Below are 20,317 nucleotides of genomic sequence, written 5' to 3' on the forward strand. Positions count from 1 at the left end.
TAATTGAAAACAGGTGCTCAAACAAATATTCATATATGCATGTTCATAGCAGCACTATTAACAATAGCCAAAACGTAGAAACAGTCAAAATCTTCATCATTGCATGAATAGATAAACAATGTGTGCTATATCCATACAACAGAATATTTTTCAGCCTTAGAATGAATGGAATATTGGTATGTGCTACAACATGGATGAATCTTGAAAATGTTATGCTAAATGAAAGAAGTCAATCACACAATGTCACATTGTAAGAGTCCATTTATTTCATATCCCAAATAGTTAAATTCTTGGAGATAGAAAGCAGATTAGTGCTTTTCAGGGGTTGGGGGAAAGGGTAATAGGGGTTAACTGCTTAATGAATATATGGTTTCTTTTGGCTGATGAAAATGTTTTGCAATATATAGAAGTGGTGGTCACACAACATTGTGATTGTTCATTTTAAAATTGTTAACTCTATGTTATGTGACTTGCACTTTAGTGAAAAAAAAAAAAAAAGAAAAACACAAAACAATGCCACTCTTGCCCTTTGGGATGTGTTTGTGGAATACAGCTATTTTCCTTTAAGAAAGATGTTATTTTGTTATTGCAATTGGTTTTATTCATGTTATTTTTAAATGAATTAATGCATAAGTATTTTAACTTTTTAAGTTTTAAGTTCTAATGCAATAATTATCAATAGATATAATACAGATTAAGGAAAACTTTTTTTTAATCCTCAGTAAGTTTTACATCTATAAAGAGGTCCTGGGCCAAAACATTTGAACAGGTGGTTTGTGAGATGTGATATTGTTCTTATGAACTATGTTCTTTGGACTTAAAGAAGATACATGCGTGGAAACAAATCAAGATTGATTTATCCTCCTCTAATATTAACAAATACTTTTCAACCTATATAGTATCATCACCATTATTTCAATCCTGTGTGTCTGAACCAACACCCAGCTGAGCACACATTCAGAACATGGATTTACTGTAAGATTCTGCTTTTCCCACTGTGTCCTTCTATCTCCTGTACTTGAATCAAGTCTACTTCTCTCTCTGTGGGGCTGGCTTTTCTCCATCAACTGTCAGAGGACTGGTGCACCCTTATGACTTAATGGGTTTTACAATTAACTGTACTGCTGTTCTAATCAGAAAAATCAACAGACATTTTAAAAATCATGTGAGATGTGTCTAAAACACTGTTAAAGGGTATAGGACATGGAAGAAAATACAAAAGAGTTAGTATCTTTGATATAGAAAAGTATTCTTAAACAGCATGATAAGTGATATTGGTATTCATTTCACAAAAGAAAAAACATAGATTGCCATCTAAAATGTCAAATGCTGCCCAAACACAATAATGACAAAAGATTACCACAGGACAGCAATAAAGCATAATGTTAAGAGAATAAAGAGGTTGAAAATACTTTGTGACTCTAATTTTTTCAAAATAAAATACATTCATGTCTGTTTCTGTGTTTATTTGTATATGTGTATAATATAGCTATTAAAAAATTCAGTCAATGTGCGAGGTACAAAATTAACAAGCAAGAAGCAGTTGTGTTTCTATACATCAACGTTGAATAATCTGAAATGGAAATTAAGAAAACTCCATTTATCATAGCATCTAAAAGAATACAGTATCTAAGAATAAATGACACCAAGGATGTAAAGGACTTGTACACAGAAAACTACAAACCATTACTGAAATAAATTAAAGGAAACTTAAATAAATAGAAAGATATTGTGTTCATGGATTGGAACACCTAAGGTTAAGATAGCAACACTACACAAAGCATTTTAGAGATATAATGCAATCCCAATAAAAATTCCCAGAGTCTTCTTCACAAAAATGTAAAAGTTAGTCACCAAACTCATATGTAAGGGCAAGGGATCCTTAATAGCTAAAACCATATTGAAAAAGAAAAAGTTGGAGGACTCACACTTCCTGATTTCAAAACTTATTACAAATCTACAATAATCAAAATAGTGTGGTGCTGCCACAAGGACAGACATATAGACCAATGGCATAGAATTTAGAGTGCAGAAATAAACTCACACATCTATGGCCAATTGATTTTTGTTAAGGGAGTCAAGTCCACTCATTGGGGGAAAGAACAGTCTCTTCAACAAATGGTGCTGTGAAAACTGGCTATCCAAACACAAAAGAATGAAAGTGGACATCTACCTCACACCACAAACAAAAATTAACAGACATAACTGGAGAGAGGAGCCAAGATGGCAGCATAGAGAGGTGTTGAAGACAGTTAGTCCCACTGGAACAATTCATAAATGACAGAAAAATTAGTAAATAACCTGGAATAACTGCAGAGAGACAAATGTGACTGTCCACTCATCATGCACCAACCTGAATTGGGGGGAATGCCCGAGATTGAAGCATAAAATATGTAAGTAAAAACTGTGGACCCATGCCGAGAGCCAAGAGCCCCTCCCTCATGCAAGCCTTGAGGTTCTAGAGAGCAGCAGTCCCTGAACAAATGAGTGTACCTCAGCCCAGCTCCAACTGGGGTTTTAATGTTAACTGCTCAATACAGACAGCAAATCCCCAACAAGCAGACAGAGGTTTTTGGTGATGACTGACCTTGGGAGACTCAGGGGACATATCTGTCTCAGGACAGCGAACCCAAAGGATCGGTGCTATCTCTGGCTGACAGGTGACTCTGGGCGCTTTCTGTCCCTTTCTCTCTCTGTCAACCTGGGTGGCTCAGTGGAGAAAGCCTCAGTGCAGTGTTTTGCAGTACAGAAAGCCTCAGCCATTTTAAAATTGCAGCACTCTGACCAAGACAAGGGTGGAGATAGCAGAGTCAGAGAAACAAAGAACCTATATGCAAATGACCTCTCTCTAGGGGGCATAGCTTCCCAAAAGGAAAGAGGAGAGGCCCAGCTGTACTGCCCACCTTCCACTCAGAACCAGACCCCAGAGCCTGGGGGAGGAGAGCCTCAGGCCACACCCCCTTACATCAGCCCATGGCAGGCTGACAGGTGCCACCTGCTGGGCAGAAAAGCACAGGGTGTGTCAATCCTCTAAGACACACTATAAGGGAAACTGGATACTGAATATTTTCTCTTTCTGTGACCTGAGCTTGTTCTCATCTGGGAAAACCTTACTGGGGTGGCCTAGGAGGACAGATGCCTAGACAACAGAAAACTATAACCTACATTAAGAAAAACAAAGTTATGGCCCAGTCAAAGGAACAAACGTACACTTCAACTGAGGTACAGGAATTTAAACAACTAATACTAAATCAATTCAAAAAGTTTAAAGAAGATATGGCAAAAGAGATAAAGGCTATAAAGAAAACACTGGGCATACATAAGGCAGAAATCAAAAGTTTGAAAAAACAACTGGCAGAATCTATGGAAATGAAAGGCACAACACAAGAGATGAAAGACACAATGGAAACATACAACAGCAGATCTCAAGAGGCACAAGAAAACACTCAGGAACTGGAGAACAAAACACCTGAAAGCCTACAAGCAAAGGAGCAGATGGAGAAAAGAATGGAAAAATATGAGCAATGTCTCCAGGAACTTAAGGATGAAAGGAAATATAAGAATGTACATGTCATTGCTGTCCCAGAAGGAGAAGAGAAGGGAAAAGGGGCAGAAGCAATAATAGAGGAAACAATCAACGATAATTTCCCATCTCTTATGAAAGACATAAAGTTACAGATCCAAGAAACACAACATACCCCAAACAGAATGGATCCGAATAGGCCTACACCAAGACATTTAATAATCAGATTATCAAACATCAAAGACAAAGAGAGAATCCTGAAAGCAGCAAGAGTAAAGTGATCCATCACATACAAAGGAAGTGCAGCGTACTCCAAACAGAATAGATCTGCATAGGCCTATGCCAAGATACTTAACAATCAGATTATCAAATGTCAAAGACAGACAGAATCCTGAAATCAGCAAGAGAAAAGCAATCCATCACACACAAAGGAAGCTTAGTAAGACTATGTGTGGATCTCACAGCAGAAACCATGGAGGCAAGAAAGAAGTGGTGTGATATATTTAATATACTGAAAGAGAAAAACCAACAACCAAGAATCCTATATCCAGCAAAACTGTCCTTAAACTGTGAGGGAGAGCTCAGAATATTTTCTGACAGACAGACAATGAGAGACTTTGTGAACAAGACACCTGCACTACAGAGTGATAGGAGAAGACAGGAGCGAGAGGTTTGGAAGACAATTTTGGGAGACGGTAGCACAGCAAGGTAAGTACACTGAACAAAGATAACTATGAGTATGGTTGAGAGAGGAAGATTGGGAGCCTGTGGGGCACCAGAAGAAAGGAGGAAAGACAAAGACTGGGACTGTGTAACTTGGTGAAACCTAGAGTGTTCAACAATTGTGATAAAATGTACAAATATGTTCTTTCATGAGGGAGAACAAGCGAATGTCAACCTTGTAAGATGTTAAAAATGGGGAGGCATTGGGGGAGGGAGGCAATCAACATAAACTAGAGACTGTAATTAACAGAATCATTGTATTATGCTTCCTTTAATGTAACAAAGGCGATATACCAAGGTAAATGCAGAGAAGAGGGGGTGATAAGGGAGGGGTGTGAGATATTTGACATTGGTATTGTTGTCTCACTCTTTATTCTACTTTGATTTAAGGTTATCTTTCCTTTTGCTGCTTCCTAGCTGTCATGTTTGTTTGTTTCTTTTTTTCCTCTTTCTTTTTTTCTTTTTCTTTTGCCTCTCTACCTTCTTTGACTCTTCCTCCTGCTTTGTGGAAGAAATGTAGATGCCCTTATATAGATAGTGGTGAGGGTGGTGGACACATAAATATGTGTCTATACAGGGAACCATTGATTGTTTACTTAGGATGGAATGTATGGCATGTGAACAAAATCATCTTAAAAAAATGGGTTGATGGTGAAATCTTGAGGGCAATATACTGAGTGAATTATGCCAGACACATAAGGACAAATATTGCAGGGTCTCACTGATAGGAACTAATTATAATATGTAAACTCATAGACATGAAATATAAGTTACCAAGGTATGGAATGAGGCTAAAGAATGGGGAGTAGTTGCTTAGTATGAGCAGAATGTTCAACTAGGATGAATGTAAACATTTATAAATGAACAGAGGTGTCAGTAGTATGTTGTGAGAATAACTAACAGTGCTGAATGGTGTGTGAATGAGGTGGAAAGGGGAAGCTCAGAGTCATGTATGTCACCAGAAGGAAAGTTGGAGGCTAAAAGATGGGAATGTATGAAACTGAATCCTATGGTGGCAATGTCCATGATGAACTGTACAAATATTAGAAACCTCTTCCATGAACCAGAACAAATGTATGACAATATGACTAGAAGTTAATAATAGAGGGGCATATAGGGAAAAAGTATATACCTATTGCAAACTATATATTACAGTTAGTATTATTTCAATGTTCTTTCATAAACAGTAACAAATGTACTATACCAATACTATGAGTCAACAACTGAGGAGGGCTGGTTAGGGATATGGGAGGATTTCAGTTTCCTTTTATTTTTTTTTTCACTTCTTTGTCTTTATTTCTTGTCTGGAGTAATGAAAATGTTCTAAAAATTGAACAAAAATTAATTGTGGTGATGGATGCACAGCTGTATGAGGATACCGGGGGCAATCGATTGTACACTTTGGATCTTTGGATAATTGTATGGTAGTGAACAATCTCAATAAAAATTAAAATTAAAAAAAATTAACTGAAAATGGATCAACCACCTAAATATAGCACCCCAAACTTTAAAAATCTCAGAGGAAAACATATAGAACTATCTACAGTACCTTGTATTAGACAACAGAGTCTTAGACTTTGTACTGAAAGCACAAGCAACAAGAGAAAAAGTAAACTGGACTTCATCAAAATATGAAACTTTAATGCATCTAAGGACATTCTCAAGAAAATGAAAAGACAACCAATGGAATGGGAGATCATATTTGATAACCATATGTCTGATAAGGATTAAATATCCAGAATGTATAAAGAATTCCTACAACTGAACAACAAATAGACAACCCAATTAATAAGTGAGCACAGGACTTGAATAGATGTTTCTCCAAAAAAGATATACAAATGGCCAATAAGCACATGAAAATATGTTTATCATTAGTCATTAGGGAAATGCACATCAAAACCACAGTGAGATAACCCCTCACACTCACTAGAATGGTTATTACTAAAAAAACAGAAAATAGTAAGTGCTGACAAATATGTGGAGAAATAGAAACCTTTTTACAGTCTTGTTGGGAATACAAATTGGTGTGGATGTCATCCAAAATAGTTTGGCGGTTCCTCAAAAAGTTAAAACATAAGAAAAATCATATGACCCAGCGCTCCCACTTCTCTGTATATACCAAAAATAATGAAAAGCATTGACTCAGACATCTGTACACCAATGTTCATAGCAGCATTAGTCACAATAATCAAAAGGTGGAAGTATCCCATATGTCCTTCAGCAGATGAAAGAATAAACAAAATGTGTGCACACACACACACACACACACAAAAACACACACACACACAGTTCCATGCACACAGGAACCAGGGAGCTTGGGGTGCCTGAGTTGAGTCAGACACTGGGATTGTTCACTAACTTGCTAGTATCACCTGTATTCCTCACAATGTGGATGAGAAGCGCATAAGTGGGATCTCTGTTCTCTAGGTGAGAAGACTGAGGCTTAAGGAAGTACAGAGGCACTACATGAAAAACAAGGTTGGAATTATTCTTTACATAATGGCAATTCCCCCATTAGTGCATAGTTATAAGAAATTCACACTCCAACATACTGAACCCTAATTACATGTATATAAAGAATTGAAAAGTGGCAGGTGGTAGGAAATAACTTATGCAAAACTCTAAGTAGAGACATAATTTGTTAACTGATGCATCACAGGACATTATCAAGAAAGTGATCTTATGTTATCACTTATAGGACTGTGACTTTGAGCATTTTGTTCTACTGTTATTATAATTTCAAAAATTATCTCTGCCTGTTTTTTAAAGTTCAAACATTACAGAAGTGTGGTACATAAATTGCACAAGTGTCCTGTTCGACACTTGCCTGCGATTCTGGACTGCTAATTGCCAGTCGTTGAGAAAGTTCCCACAGAATCTTTCTGTGACCATAATGTGAGAGTCTGTGCTAATTTTGTTTGCAACTGAAAATAAATGGCTGAACCCCCTAAAGAACATGGGCGTGGAGCTCTCCTAGGAATGCACTGGGCCAGCTGTCTGACTCTCCCTCACTCTGAAGGTGCTAAAGTGAGACACCTCTCACAGTGCACCTTCAGAAACAGGAATGTGGCAGCAAGGTGGAGGGAAGACAGATGGAAACATGGGGAGAGGTGCGAAAAGGCCAAGTCCCCATTCACATACATGTAAACCATGCAAGTATTCACAACATGGTTTTTGAAAAAATTCCAAATGAGTAAGAATAAGGAGTAAAATATGTGAGTCCCCACCTTTCTTCTTTTTCACTGCCCTCACCAGCCAGTGGACATCCTTTGCAAAGCCCTTGTTCCAGGTAACATTCTCGCTTCTGCTGACCTTCAGGTACAGGATCACACTGAGTCACACTGTCTCCAAAGGCCAATCCCCACATGTAACATGTGTCCTTTCTCATTGGGATTTATTGATATACTATCTATGGAAGCAAGCCTGAAGTGCCTGCTAGGGGCAGCCAGGGCTGAAGAGGGAGGCATTGGCTCATGGCTGGGACAGGGGATGAGCAGTCCAGGACACACAACATACAACGTGCAACATCATTCTTTATTATGAGAAGAAGCAGAGATCGTGAATGAGAAAACTACACAGAACAAGTGTCCCTTCGGTTGGTTAAGGGTCTGGTCTACAAACTAACTTTGGCTTCTTGGTCATCCAGACCTGTAACCCCAGTCACAGGGGAGGCATCAGGCTGGAGAAAGGAGAAACGAAGATGATGTGGATGAAGATGAAGACGACATCCAAGGGCTCCATTTAGGGGCTTTGTGTGAAGGCTTCCTCTGGAATCTTGCCCTCAGCCTGGGGGAAGTGGTGGGAAGGGGTTGGGATACCAGAAGAGATAGGAGCCCTGAGTTTCATCCCCAGGCCCCCCAGCCTCCACCTTCTTGGCCTTCCTGAAGGCCCGGAAACATCCATCCTCTACCCACTGGGATCCCAGACCTCACCTTGAGCATGGTGAAGACCTGTCCAGCTGTGGTGTAGTTCCATTCGTTGTCCTGCAGGCACCTGGGGTGAGAGAAGAACAGGTGATTTCCATTACTACCACAAGGCAGACGCACAGACCGTGCAATGCCACTTACAAATGCATGTCATTATTATGCTGGGACATGCGTACCAGAATGAGCACTGTGTGTAATGATGAAGACGCCTAGTGAAAATCAGAATGTCTACCCATTAGCATTGTTACCCCTGGAATTCAAAGCTATAAAATACAGCTGTTCAAAACAGAAGGGAGCTTAATTTATATTGATAAAGAAAGATGTCCAAGAAAATAGCAAGAGGAAATTTAAAAAATACAAGTTTCCAAACAATTCACATACTGTAGCATTCACCATTTTAAAGTGTACATTTTAATGTACAATTCAGTGAGTTTTTAGTATAGTCACAGGTTGGTACAACCTTCACAACAATCTAATTCTGGAACATTTTCATCACCTCAAGAAGAAATTCCTTACCTCTTGGCAGCCACTACCCATTCCCTCTTCCCCCAGACCCTGGCAACCACTGATCTACTTTCCATCTCTGTAGATTTGCCTTTTCCGGATGCTTCACTAAAAGGAATCATGCAATATGTGGCCTTTTGCCTCTGGCTGCTTTCACTTAGCAAAATGTTTTCAAGATTCATCCGTGTTGTAGCACGTATCCAAATTTCATTCTTTTTTTATGGGTGAGCAATATTCTGTTGTATGGATGTACATCATTATATTTATCCATTCATCAGTTGGTAGACATTTGGGTTGCTTCCACTTTTCAGCTACTGTGACTAATGCTGCTAGGAATAGTCATGTACAAGTTTTTGCATACACATATGTTTTCAACTCTCTCGGCATATTCTTAGGAGTGGGATTCCTGGGACATATGGTAACTGCATTTTTGACTTTTTGTGGAACTGCTAAACTGCTTTCCACAGCAGCTGCTCCATTTTACATTTCTACCAGCAATACCTGAGAGTTCCAATTTCTCCACATCTTCACCCACACTTGTTATCTTCTGTCTTATTGATTGAAGCCATCCTAGGGTGTTTGAAGAAGTGGTATCTCATCATTGTTCTGATTTGCATTTCCCTAAGGATTAATGATGTTCAGGTTCTATTCATGTGCTTACTATACACCTTCTTTGGAGAAACTGCCCCTTTTTAAATTGGGTTGTTTGCCTTCCCATGGAGGAGTTGTAAGTGTTCTTCATATATTCTGAATACTAGACACCTATCAGATATATGATTCAAATACATATTCTTTCACCCTGTGGATTGTATTTTCACTTACTTGATAGTGCCCTTTGATGCACTAAAGCTTTTAATTTTGATAAAGGCCAATTTGTCTACTTTTTCTTTGGTTGGTCATGATCCTGGTGTCATATATAAGAAACCACTGCCGAAATTGAGGTCACAAAGATTTACCCGTGTATTTTCTTCCAAGAGTTTTATAGTTTTGGTTCTCATTTTTACATCTTTGATCCATTTTGACCCCGTTTTGTTTGTGTATGGTGCGTGGTGGAGGTCAAATATCATTCTTTTTCATGTGGATATCCAGTTATCCAGCATTACTTGTGGAAAAGGCTAATTGTTCCCTATGGAATTCCTTTTTTGGAACCCTGGTTGAAAATCAATTGACCATAAATGTGAGGGTATACCTGTGGACTCTCAATCCTATTGTGTTGATCTGCCTGTTTGTCCACACGCCAAGTACCACACAGTCTTCTTTACAGTAGCTTTGCAGTGCGTTCTGAAATCAGGAAGGGGGCGTCCTCCAAGTTTGTTGTTCTTTTTCAAGATTGTTTTGGCTATCCTGGGTCCAATGGATTTCCTCCATATTCATTTTAAGGTCAGCTTGTCAATTTCTGCAAAGAAGCAGAAGCCAGCTGTGATTTTGATAAAGATTGTGCTGAATCTGTAGAGCAATTTGAGGAGGATTGCCATCTTGACATTAAGTGTTCCAATCCGTGAACACGGGATGTGATTCCATTTATTTGGGTCTTCTTTATTTTAGTTCAACAATGTTTTACAGGTTTCAGAATATAAGTTGTGCACTTTTTTGTCAAATTCCTTCCGAAGTATTACGTTCCTTTTGATGCTATTGTAAATGGCACTGTTTCCTCAATTTCAATTTTGGATTGTTTGTTACTAATGCATAGAAATACAAATGATTTCTGTACATTGATCTTGCATCCTGCAAACGCACTGAACTAGTTTATTAGTTTTAATAGCTCTTTAGTGGGATCCTTAGGATTCTCCTTAAACACGATTGTGTCATGTGAGCATTCAATTGTTTTAAAAATTATTTACATATAACAGTACACAATTAGGACACTTTTTCCATGGGCCCACATTTTACTGGAAGTAAGATGATCCAAATACTTATTTTTCCAAATTACCTGAGAGTTCCCATTATTCATTTCCCTGCTCCTCCCAGCCAACCCCTATCCCCAGTACTCACTTCAGAGACCACTCGAGTTTCATCCCAGACTGGATGGAGAAAGCCTGCACCATTTCCTGCTGCTCCTGGGAGAGGGTGAGCATGTACCTGGAGGAGGGTGTGGGTATTGGGATGGAGAAGGCACCCTGGGTTTCTTTGGGGCTGGCGTCCCTCACAAACAGCTCTTCATTCACGATGCACAGACTGAAGGAACAATGGGACGTGAGACAACTGCATAATGGACAACCCCACCCCCAACAAATGATCCTGTTCCCACTGCCACTCAGCAACCAGACTCTTTCCATACCCCTACTCTGCCTACCTCCCAGATTCCTTGGCTGGTACCTTTTGCCCCACTCACAAAATCCATGTATGGATAGATTGTCTACCAACTTTACTAGAATTGTAGGTTTACTCACAACCCAGAAACGGTTTTATACCCTTCACAACAGATCAAGGAAGCAGACAGTCTAATCTCCATTTTCACTGGAAGACCCTGAGCCACAGACAGGACGTGTAATTGGCCAAAGTCACACAGCTAGTGAGTGTTGGGGTCAGGAAGAGAACCTGGTCTTCCAAATCCAGAGCCCACACTCTTAACCACAGGGTTAGACTGCTCCTTGGATTGACTGTTTGGCTTTTTGCAATGTTGAGAAAGCCACAAGGACAACACCACCACATTCCCATGCTGTTGGCCCCTGGCTGGGGTGAGTGTTCCCTCGTGCACACACAACAAAGCACTTGCCTGGAACTGCTGCCAGGAATAGTGACGAAGATCTGGGTGAAGGCACGAACAGATCCCTGAGACTTTCCTTCCACTTCAATGACAACAAAAAACAATGCCACCTTAGAGCTGCATATGCATTACCCACTCACAAACAGTGTTCCCCAGTCAGAATCTTACTTGATACTCATGTGGCACCCTGAAAGGGGCCAGACCGGGAGAGTTGTTCACTGGAAGCCAGGAGGGCATGTTGGGGTTGGGGAGGGGGGAATAATAGGAACAATCAGTTCCCTGTGATAGGACCTCTTGTGACTGGCCCTGTGCAAACACTTCACAATTCACTTGATTCATTTTCCACAGCAACCCAGGAGAGGGGTATGACTAGTCCCATCTGCAGAAGAAGAAGCTAAGAGGTTAGCAAGGACCTGGGACGAGAGCCATCAAACTCCATAGTTGGTGTCCTTAATTCCTGGACTGTGTTGGGGCAGGCAGCCATGGACTTAGTTCAAACAAAGAGGGTTTGAGGGAACAGTGGGAGCAGGAGAACACAAAAGGAATGGGAAAGGAAGGGATGGGGTCAGCAAAACTGGGAGAGTTCTGAAAGGGAACCTGGCAAGGAGGAGGGAGCAGTGGGGGATCTGGGGAGGGGATCTCTACATACACTCACCTTCCTGGAACACCCCATTGACAGAAAAGCAGAGCATCCTTTCCTGAAAAGGAAGAATTCAGACACTTGGGATCCCACTAAACCTCCTACCCACCTCAGGCTCTCTGGGCCTGAGTGAGGGAGGAATTAGGTGCTCACCGTCTGAACACACATATCCACCAGGAAGGAGCCAAAGTCATGCTGGGTTTTGGGCAACACACTGAAGGAGTCAACAATGTCATGTTTTGTGTGCTTCAGCAGCTGAACCCGCAGGTCTGTGGGGGAGGAAAAGCAAAGATGAGGGGCTGCCACACCCACCCTGGTCCACATGACTGACCCTTCACACCCCCTTTTCCAGCCCCATCTTCCTCCATCACATGCTCACCAGGGTCCTTGAGCTTCTTCAAATTCCTGCTGACCTTGAAGTACTCGCTCAAGCTGCTTCTAGGACAAAAAGAGGAATGGGAAGTTGTGGTCCAGCCATGGTGGGCACTGCCAGGAGCTGGCCTGTGTCTTCTGGGGAACCACACTGCCCAGGACCAGAACCTTGGCTGTGATACTCACAGGGCCGTGTCCTGGGGTCTGAAGGGAGTGGTCAGGGAGAAACAGGCCTCGTCATGGTATGCACCGAGGAGTCCCTGACGGTTTCCATAGTCATAGATCAAGTAATACCTGTAGGGAAGCAAAGGGGACAGGCCATCTCTGTGGTCTCAGCCCCTAAGGGGACTTAAATGTCCCTCCTCCCCATGAACAGACCTGTGGTTGCACCAGCCTGACCCATCTCAGCCCTCCCTGCCTCGGGGTCCCTGGGGTACTCACTGCTGCAGGAATTGCAGGACGAGACTCTTCAGGGCCTCAGATCCTTTATAGCTTTCCTGCAATCAGGGGTTAGCTTGGGATTATGTGGCTGACAAAGCCTCCCTTGCAATACACCAACCCTTCCTTGGCACCTCTTCCTCACCTTGCAAGGCTTTATTATCTTGGGGGCTTCAGAGTCAACGATAACTGGTGGTGGTAACTCCTGGCCATCCTGAGGAAAGAAAAGAGGAAGTCATCAGTGCAGACCAGGGAGGTGGCACTGGATGAGCAGTGAGATGAATGGGCCTGGGAGAGAGTGGGGACAGAGGTCAGGTGTCAAATGTCAAAGGGCCCTGGAAATTCCATGGGCAAAACTACCATTGGGGTCTTCACCAGGGCATCCTAGAGGCCAGTGGAGAGCTTCTGTGGAGAAGGCATGTAGGATTTGTCAGGTCCCCACATGGGTCTGTCCCCAGTGAAGGTCAGAAACAAAACGTAACTTGGGAAAGACCGAAAAGGCTTCAGGGGAGGTCATGGGCAGCATCGGTGACAGATGAGTCAATGATAAAGGAATACACTTACCAGGCGTAATAACTTGGGGAACAATTCGAAGATGAAGCTGTCAGAAATTAAGCCCAAAGAAAGAAAAGGAAGTGAAAGTGTGGAGCTGCCCTGCCTCATGAATGGCTCCCCTGATGCAGCTCTTTCCTCTGCCCCTGGCTGGCCCTGGGGCCTGAGGAAGGAATGGAAAACATGCCCTTGTTGGGCTGGGCCCAGCATTTGAGGCTTTGCCACCTGTGTGATCTCTCCCTGTGTGAGCCAGGCATGGAAAAGGAGGAGCCCTGGGGGCAGGAACCCTTCCCCAGAAGGAGTAAAGGACCAGGCCCAAGCATAGCATGGGGTTGAGGGTGTCTGGCCACCTATGATCACCACATTATCTCGTGATGGCCCCTGTACCACTGTGCTTGTCTTAGTTGGTCCCATGCCCGAGGAATCCCACTCGCCTTGGGCTCCCCAGTGTTCCCCTGAAAGATGAGCAGGAACCTGTGATGTGGGGAGTGGGGAAGGGACAGTGCCCCTCAGAGGGCAGTCCTCCTGTCTCCTCCTCCATCTCTGCCCCTCTGCCATCCTCACTCAGCACCTGCCTTGGGCTGCCCTCTGCTTGCTGGCAGTGGCCCACCTCTCAGGGACTCAGGGAACCCAGGTTTCTCTCCAGGAAGCCCCAGCTCCTGGCATTGGGCCAGAGGACATTGGAAGAGATGTCATTACAGCAGTCGTCCTGGGGCCTCAACCCTCACCACAGTGCAGGACAGACCCCATCTCAGCCTGGGACAGGTGGGGGACTCCCTTGAAGCCAGGGAAAGAGAGCCCATCACAGGCCAGAGGAGGGAAGCCCCATTTCAGCACAGAGGCAGGAAGGCCTTTGTCAGCGGGAGCCCACAGACCAGAAGGAACTTCTTAATCCAGGGCAGCAGGATCTGGCTCGAGGATGAACACCCCTGGCCCTTGCGTGGAAGGGGGAGCCCCACCTCCTCTAGCACACTCATGGGAGTGCTTGCTAGAGAAGGCCGGGTATGGAGAGGTGGGAAACAGACTCCAGCCCCAGTGGGGCCAGGTGAGCAGGCAACAGGAAGGCAAGGAGATCTAAGCACAGCTGAGGGACAGAGATAGAGGAATGGGCACAGCACACACCCCCCCCAAAGGATAAGGGCTGCCGCCTCCTGCAGATGGGCACTTTCACGGGTAGCTCAGGCTTCTCGGAGGGCAAACTTCCTCTGAAACAAGGCGGGCAACAGTGGATACAACTGACCTTATGTAGGTGGACTTGTCCAGAAAGGAGCTGCACAATGGGTTCCCTTCTAGCCATAGCTCTTCAAGCTTCAACCCTTTCACCTTCTCCAACTCCCACACCGACTTCAGCTGGGAGGAATTGAGGAAAAGGAGAACCAGGGAAAGAGAGGCATCTGGGCCCCTGCACCACCAGCCCCCACCCTCACCCAAAGATACCTTTGCCTGTCTCCTGTCATCACCCTATGAGCATTAATCCCCACCCTCACCCCAAATTTGGTCTGGCTCCCTCTTCTCACCTCATTTTTGGAGAGGTTCAGGATCTTGACTTTGGGGGCCTTCTGTATAACGTCAGACAGGCCATCCAGCTGGTACAGTTTGTTGCTGCACAAGTTCAAGGACAACAGCTTTTGGGGAAGAAGAGTTAGCCTGATGGTTACTATCTTGAGCTAGGGAGAAAAATTTGCCTTCTCTCAACCTATTCCACCCCTCTACTCAAATGCCAGCACTGAGCTTGAGGCCTCACCTCAGGGAAATCCTCTTCGATGATCTTCAGGGTGGCAGCCATGCAGTGTCTTCGATTCAGTATCATGTCAATATCATGGCCCACCAAGTCTTAAGGAAGGCGAGAGAAGGGGATGAGAAGGCTGAGAGGGTCCCGGATGGACTAGGACCAGCCCCAATCCCTCCACAATTTATCATTCCTAATCTGCCACCCAGGCAGACCCCTCTGCCCTCCGCTGCCCTAGAATTACTGCTGTCAGCCATACCTGGGTCAAAGCGTAAGCTCTGGAGGTCAAGAGCTTGCTGCAAGTCATCATATCGTTTGCACATGGTCAGCTGCAGAAACAGATATAACTCTGAGGCCATGGTGATGGAGGTGATGGGGAAATTGGAGGGGGGGCAGGAGCAGAGAAGAGGTTAGTCTGAATGTGGAATCTCAGCATATATTGAGTCTGCATTACCTTTAGCTGCTCCATTTGTTCTGGATTAAACTTATTCTGCATAGAGTGGGGAACAGCAGAGGGATTGACAAAGATAGATATCTGCAGGAAAGAGAGGCAGGGTAAACACTGGGAACTCTGATCCCAAAGAAGACGACCCAGTCCCTGGCCTGTCCTCCTGTACCCTGCTAGGCATGGTTAATGTCCTGGACACACACCCTTCGGTTTGCCTCAATACAAATCTTGTGGTTGACATCCTTCAATGCAGAAGCAGTGCTAGCATCTTCGACAAAGAAATGAGCCCGATTTTTCACGTAGTGAAACTGCAGGAAATGGAGGCAAGTGTAATAGTTTCAGAGGCCCGAGCCTTCCTACTCAGCAAGGCCCCCTTCCCCTTTGCCCACTCATCTGGCTTCATCATCCTCTCTTACATCGACCGGGGTGAAGGGGACACTGCAATGGGCCTGGATTGAATCCAGTAGCCATGTCTTATCATACTTCCTCCCGTAAGGAACCTAGGGGTGAAGAGAAAGGATGGAGACAAGAGGGACCACATGGAGTTAACACCAAACAAAGACTAGACCTTCTTCTGACTCTCCACTGAGCTGTAAAAAGACTCCTACAGAAGAGACCACTTGCATGATTCTCTATTTTTGTGCCAAATATGGATTTCCTCAATCCCTTTTCCCTCCATTTCAGAACTGTCCTCCAAATAATCAACAAAAGATGTTTAACATGACCTTCCTTTTATAAAGTTCCAGGACATCCTTTCAAATGCAGACCCTGCCTGCCCCTCTGACAAGAACTCCAGAGACTTGAGCCCTGCCCGCCACTTTCCACCCCTTCCGTCAATACACACACACTCACACACACACACACACACACTCACACACACACATTCTCTCTCTCTCTCTCTCTCACACACACACACACACACAGCTTGAGCCAAACGAGGCATCAGATGTGAACTTGTACCATCTCCTTGGCAGTAGTTTCTGCCTTTGCCTTTAGATACTTTCCCCTGGCCTCCCTGCAGTCAGCGTGTTCCCTTTATACCTCTTCTCTTAACCTGATCCTAGAAAATCAAGGATGCAAATGCTTAGTAACAGAAAGGATGGATTACCAACTCCACTTGCCCCCAGCTAAGTACCAAACTCTGTACGTGAGAACACCACAACTCCTCCTGCACATTCCCTGCATTTTTTTTCCAGACACTCACTGTGATCTTGAACCAGCTCCTCTGGGTTTCATCCTGCCACTTCTCCACTTCTCTCTCTGGATGTTTTCTATCTCTCCACACAGTAATACGGATATGGTCTTCATTATGCCATATAACTGTCCTGTTCTTGGGTCGGATCATATAGGGGGTGCTGTGGGGAAGTGGAGAGGAGGAGACTGTCAATAAATGCTAAGAAAGTCTTCTATACCCCCTTGCCTCGCTGATTCCAGGCCTACAATCATGATTCCTCCACCATGATCACACTTCTAGCATTCTTCAGTTTTCCACTGGGGTAAGAAAAAGAACACACAGACAAAAAGAGTTGCGTCGTCCTAGAGGCTGCTACGTGGCAACTAGGATGTCTGAACACTTACCATCTTATTCTGGATTCCTTGACGACATTCCTCTTTGCCATGTTTCCATCATCCTCCTGAAGTTGGAAAGGCTGAAGCTCACACCCACCATATGCATAATGAAGATTCCCCTTGCCAAAACTCCCCCAGGAAGAACTCCAACATTTCTTTCTTCCGTGAGGGGAGCTACCACCACCATTGTATTCTGAAATAGGGAACAAAAATACGTACCATGTACCACATCTTGAGCTAACACCATGGAGGGCAAGCAAAGTGCCAACCAGCCCTAAGGGAGCCATCACACAAACCCCAGAAAGCAAATTCTTCTGCCTGTCCAGATATGAGAGACTTATCTGACAGATGGCAGCATAATCAGGGGAGAAATCTTGTAGGAGGAGGAGGTAACTGTGTTGAGCCTTTTAAAAAAATGGAGCTGGATTAATAAAGAACAGAAGTGTGAGCATCCATGGTTTAGATCAGACACCAGCTGTACCCCAGGAAGGCATCCTAATCTTGCCTTCTCTCAGGTCTCACTAACCCAACGACAGCACCGAAACAGGCAGACATCTCCCAAATCCTCTCGCACCTCTCAAATTCAATCAGCCACCAAACAGATTTCATTAACAATTAGCAAGAGCCTGCCAGCCACGGTCTTGGGCACCAGCTACGCCGTGGCCACTTTCACTATGGCTCATTACAAAGCCGCCGACTCGAAGCGCAAGCAGTTCCGGAGGTACTTGGAGAAGTCGGGGGTGCTGGACACGTTGACCAAGGTATTGGTAGCCCTATATGAAGAACCAGAAAAACCTAACAGTGCTTTGGATTTTTTAAAGCATCACTTAGGAGCTGCTACGCCAGAAAATCCAGAAATAGAACTGCTTCGCCTAGAATTGGCAGAAATGAAAGAGAAATATGAAGCTATTGTAGAAGAAAATAAAAACCTGAAAACAAAGCTTTCTCAGTATGAACCACCTCAGGAGGAGAAGCGTGCTGAATAGGATTCTTCTCAGTTGAAAAGACACTGAAAATGGTTTTGTATGACTTGAATAGTTTGTATAGTATATAATCTTTTCTGAACAGATGCTATAGAACTCTTTTAATATGTTAAATTCACTTATCATACTCTAATTGTTATAAACACATAGAATCACCAATAAAAACTCAATATAACTTTCTTTGGGTCTTAAAGCAGGAGAATCTAAAGTAAATCCTGAAAAAAATCTAAACAGCCATCTAAATAGTTCTCATTACCTTAAAAGATGTCTGATTAGTAATGATGGTACTGGTTATATTTTAGCCAAGGAAGTTTAGCATGGAGCTATTCCTTGGTTTAGTACAGAAAATGAGCACAGGTACGGTCATTCTTTAAAATTAAGATGACACGGTTTATATTCCCTGTTGGCAGCTGGAGAGATCTGTGTGGCATAAGATGCATTTGCACAGGTTCCCATTAATCCTCTGCTCTTGTTTATTTAATGCAGAACGAATAACTCTTCTTTGCCACCACTTTGCCTTAGCTAACCATGTGTGTGCCAGTTTGAACTCTGACACCACGTTTCCCTTCTATGCAATCATGTCCTATCTGATAAAGTTGCCTTGCTTTGCTTTGTGCTTCAGTGGATCCTAGTTGCACATTGGCCTTTCTGTGTTAATTGTTTTCCAATTTGCTCTAACAGCAGTTACCCCGATTGTAATTTATATAACTTTAAACAGTATCACATTGTTCCCCTGCCTTACCCTTAGGAAAACTGCTTAGTTGAGCACAGAACAGAGGCAATATAAAATTCTGGGTTCACGCACAGCTGGTATGAGAAGGGGAATGAGCCATATATCATGGAAGATTATAGTTTGTGGGTATAATTATTTAGTGCTGTTTCCCTCAAAGTATTTTTCTAGCCTTGAATTCATTTTGTCTTCACTATCCCTGTGAAGTAGGTAGGGCACATATGAAGGGAGGTTGGGTACTGAATTTTTAGGCCAAAGACTGATAAAATACAACCATCTACTAATTGTAGAACCTTGGCATGTCAGTTAATCGCTCTGAGATTCACTTTCCTCATCTGTTAAATGAGAAGAATATTTGTGCTGCCTACCTCACAGGGTTGTTGTGAGGGTCAAAGGAGAATGTATGTGAAAGACTTGTAAATGGTAAAGCACTATATGTACTTGTTTGTTAGTCCTTTTTCTTTTCTTTTGGAAGACCTATAGTCAGATGTTTTGTTTTATACATCATTTATTTTCCTCATTGATTGAATGTCATTATTAAGAAGTAGTCCTATTCCATATATTCTGTCACTATTGTTAGAGAACCTATCTTTATTTTTTTGGCCAAAACACACATAGAAAACAAAAGTAATCTAATGAAAGCTGGTTTAACTAGCAAAAGTCTCAGCATCTGCTGGAAACTTGAGACCAAATCAGTTTTCAGGGAATTTTTATCAGTCATACTGGCAAGAATGTTGCCAATGATCTGTGCCTCTTCTAGTCAGAAGTTTGTTTTGGGAGAAGTGCAGATACTGATGGAAGAATCTTAACCTGAACTGATATCTCTCTTATCACTTTGAATGCCTTCTACAAGGAGAGCAGTGGGCTAAGTGCTGGGCATTATCAAGTCGAATGACCTGGAAATATAAGACATATATATAAGCAATTGCAATATGAGATAGGATGTGGTAAGAACCATCAAATAATAAAACATGGCCCCATGTCGGTTTTGGAAGAGAGGGAGACTTGGCTTCTTTAAGAAGTTCATCCTTTTGTCAATAAAGACAAGTGGAAATTAAAACAAACATACAAACAAACAAACAAACAAAAAACAATCAGCAAGCTGTACTTCCTTTGCCAGTATAGTGCAAGCTTTAACAGTGGATGGGGCTGATGTAACAGCCTCCTAAACTGTCTCCCTGCCTCCAGCCTTGCCCTCAACAATACTCTGACGTGTCCAGACTGAGCTTTCTTTGTACTCAGCCTGAAAGAAGGTGACATTGTCTAACCTCAGCTCTTCTTTAACAAGGGTCTGAGTGATGACCTGGAATGACAGGTGTCAACTGCAATTTCCAAGTGTTTAGAGGTTTTCCTTTTTCCTTTCTGTTATTGATTTCTAGTTTGATTCCATTCTGGCTAGAGAACATACTCTGTATGATTTGAATTCCTTTAACTTTGCTTTTTTGATGTTTGTTTGGTGGCCCAGGAGATGGT

At 43.0% G+C, this 20,317-nt stretch overlaps 2 protein-coding genes across 2 annotated transcripts; one reads left to right on the forward strand and one right to left on the reverse strand.

Moving 5' to 3' along the window:
- Positions 1-7,861: 7,861 nt before the first annotated feature.
- Positions 7,862-17,362, reverse strand: LOC119524107 (nuclear RNA export factor 2-like). The gene is made up of 21 exons (XM_037822757.1): positions 17,351-17,362; positions 17,141-17,196; positions 16,767-16,917; positions 15,979-16,062; positions 15,766-15,870; positions 15,569-15,649; positions 15,374-15,443; positions 15,130-15,218; positions 14,903-15,010; positions 14,626-14,735; positions 13,398-13,434; positions 12,979-13,047; positions 12,837-12,892; positions 12,582-12,689; positions 12,403-12,461; positions 12,177-12,292; positions 12,039-12,081; positions 11,393-11,465; positions 10,669-10,851; positions 8,179-8,239; positions 7,862-8,032 (listed from the first exon to the last, which is right to left on the reverse strand). Exons 1-21 carry the CDS (start codon positions 17,360-17,362, stop codon positions 7,988-7,990), a joined length of 1,716 nt encoding a protein of 571 aa, XP_037678685.1. The 3' UTR covers positions 7,862-7,987.
- Positions 17,363-17,805: 443 nt separating this feature from the next.
- On the forward strand, positions 17,806-18,496 carry LOC119524212 (c-Myc-binding protein-like). Its single transcript, XM_037822857.1, has one exon. The coding sequence runs from the start codon at positions 17,806-17,808 to the stop codon at positions 18,115-18,117; it is 312 nt and encodes a 103-aa protein (XP_037678785.1). The 3' UTR covers positions 18,118-18,496.
- The last annotated feature ends 1,821 nt before the right edge of the window (positions 18,497-20,317 follow it).

Source organism: Choloepus didactylus, chromosome Y (genome assembly GCF_015220235.1).
Source record: "Choloepus didactylus isolate mChoDid1 chromosome Y, mChoDid1.pri, whole genome shotgun sequence".
In the NCBI taxonomy this organism is placed as follows: Eukaryota; Metazoa; Chordata; class Mammalia; order Pilosa; family Megalonychidae; genus Choloepus; species Choloepus didactylus.

Excerpts from the sequence above, each read along its gene's own strand:
- LOC119524212 (XM_037822857.1), top strand. The coding sequence starts at position 17,806 with ATGGCTCATTACAAAGCCGCCGACTCGAAGCGCAAGCAGTTCCGGAGG.
- LOC119524107 (XM_037822757.1), bottom strand. Across the intron at positions 15,219-15,373 it reads GAGCTTACGCTTTGACCCAG|ACTTGGTGGGCCATGATATT; the intron begins GTATGGCTGACA and ends GCCTTCCTTAAG. Across the intron at positions 12,893-12,978 it reads AGATAATAAAGCCTTGCAAG|GAAAGCTATAAAGGATCTGA; the intron begins GTGAGGAAGAGG and ends CCCTGATTGCAG.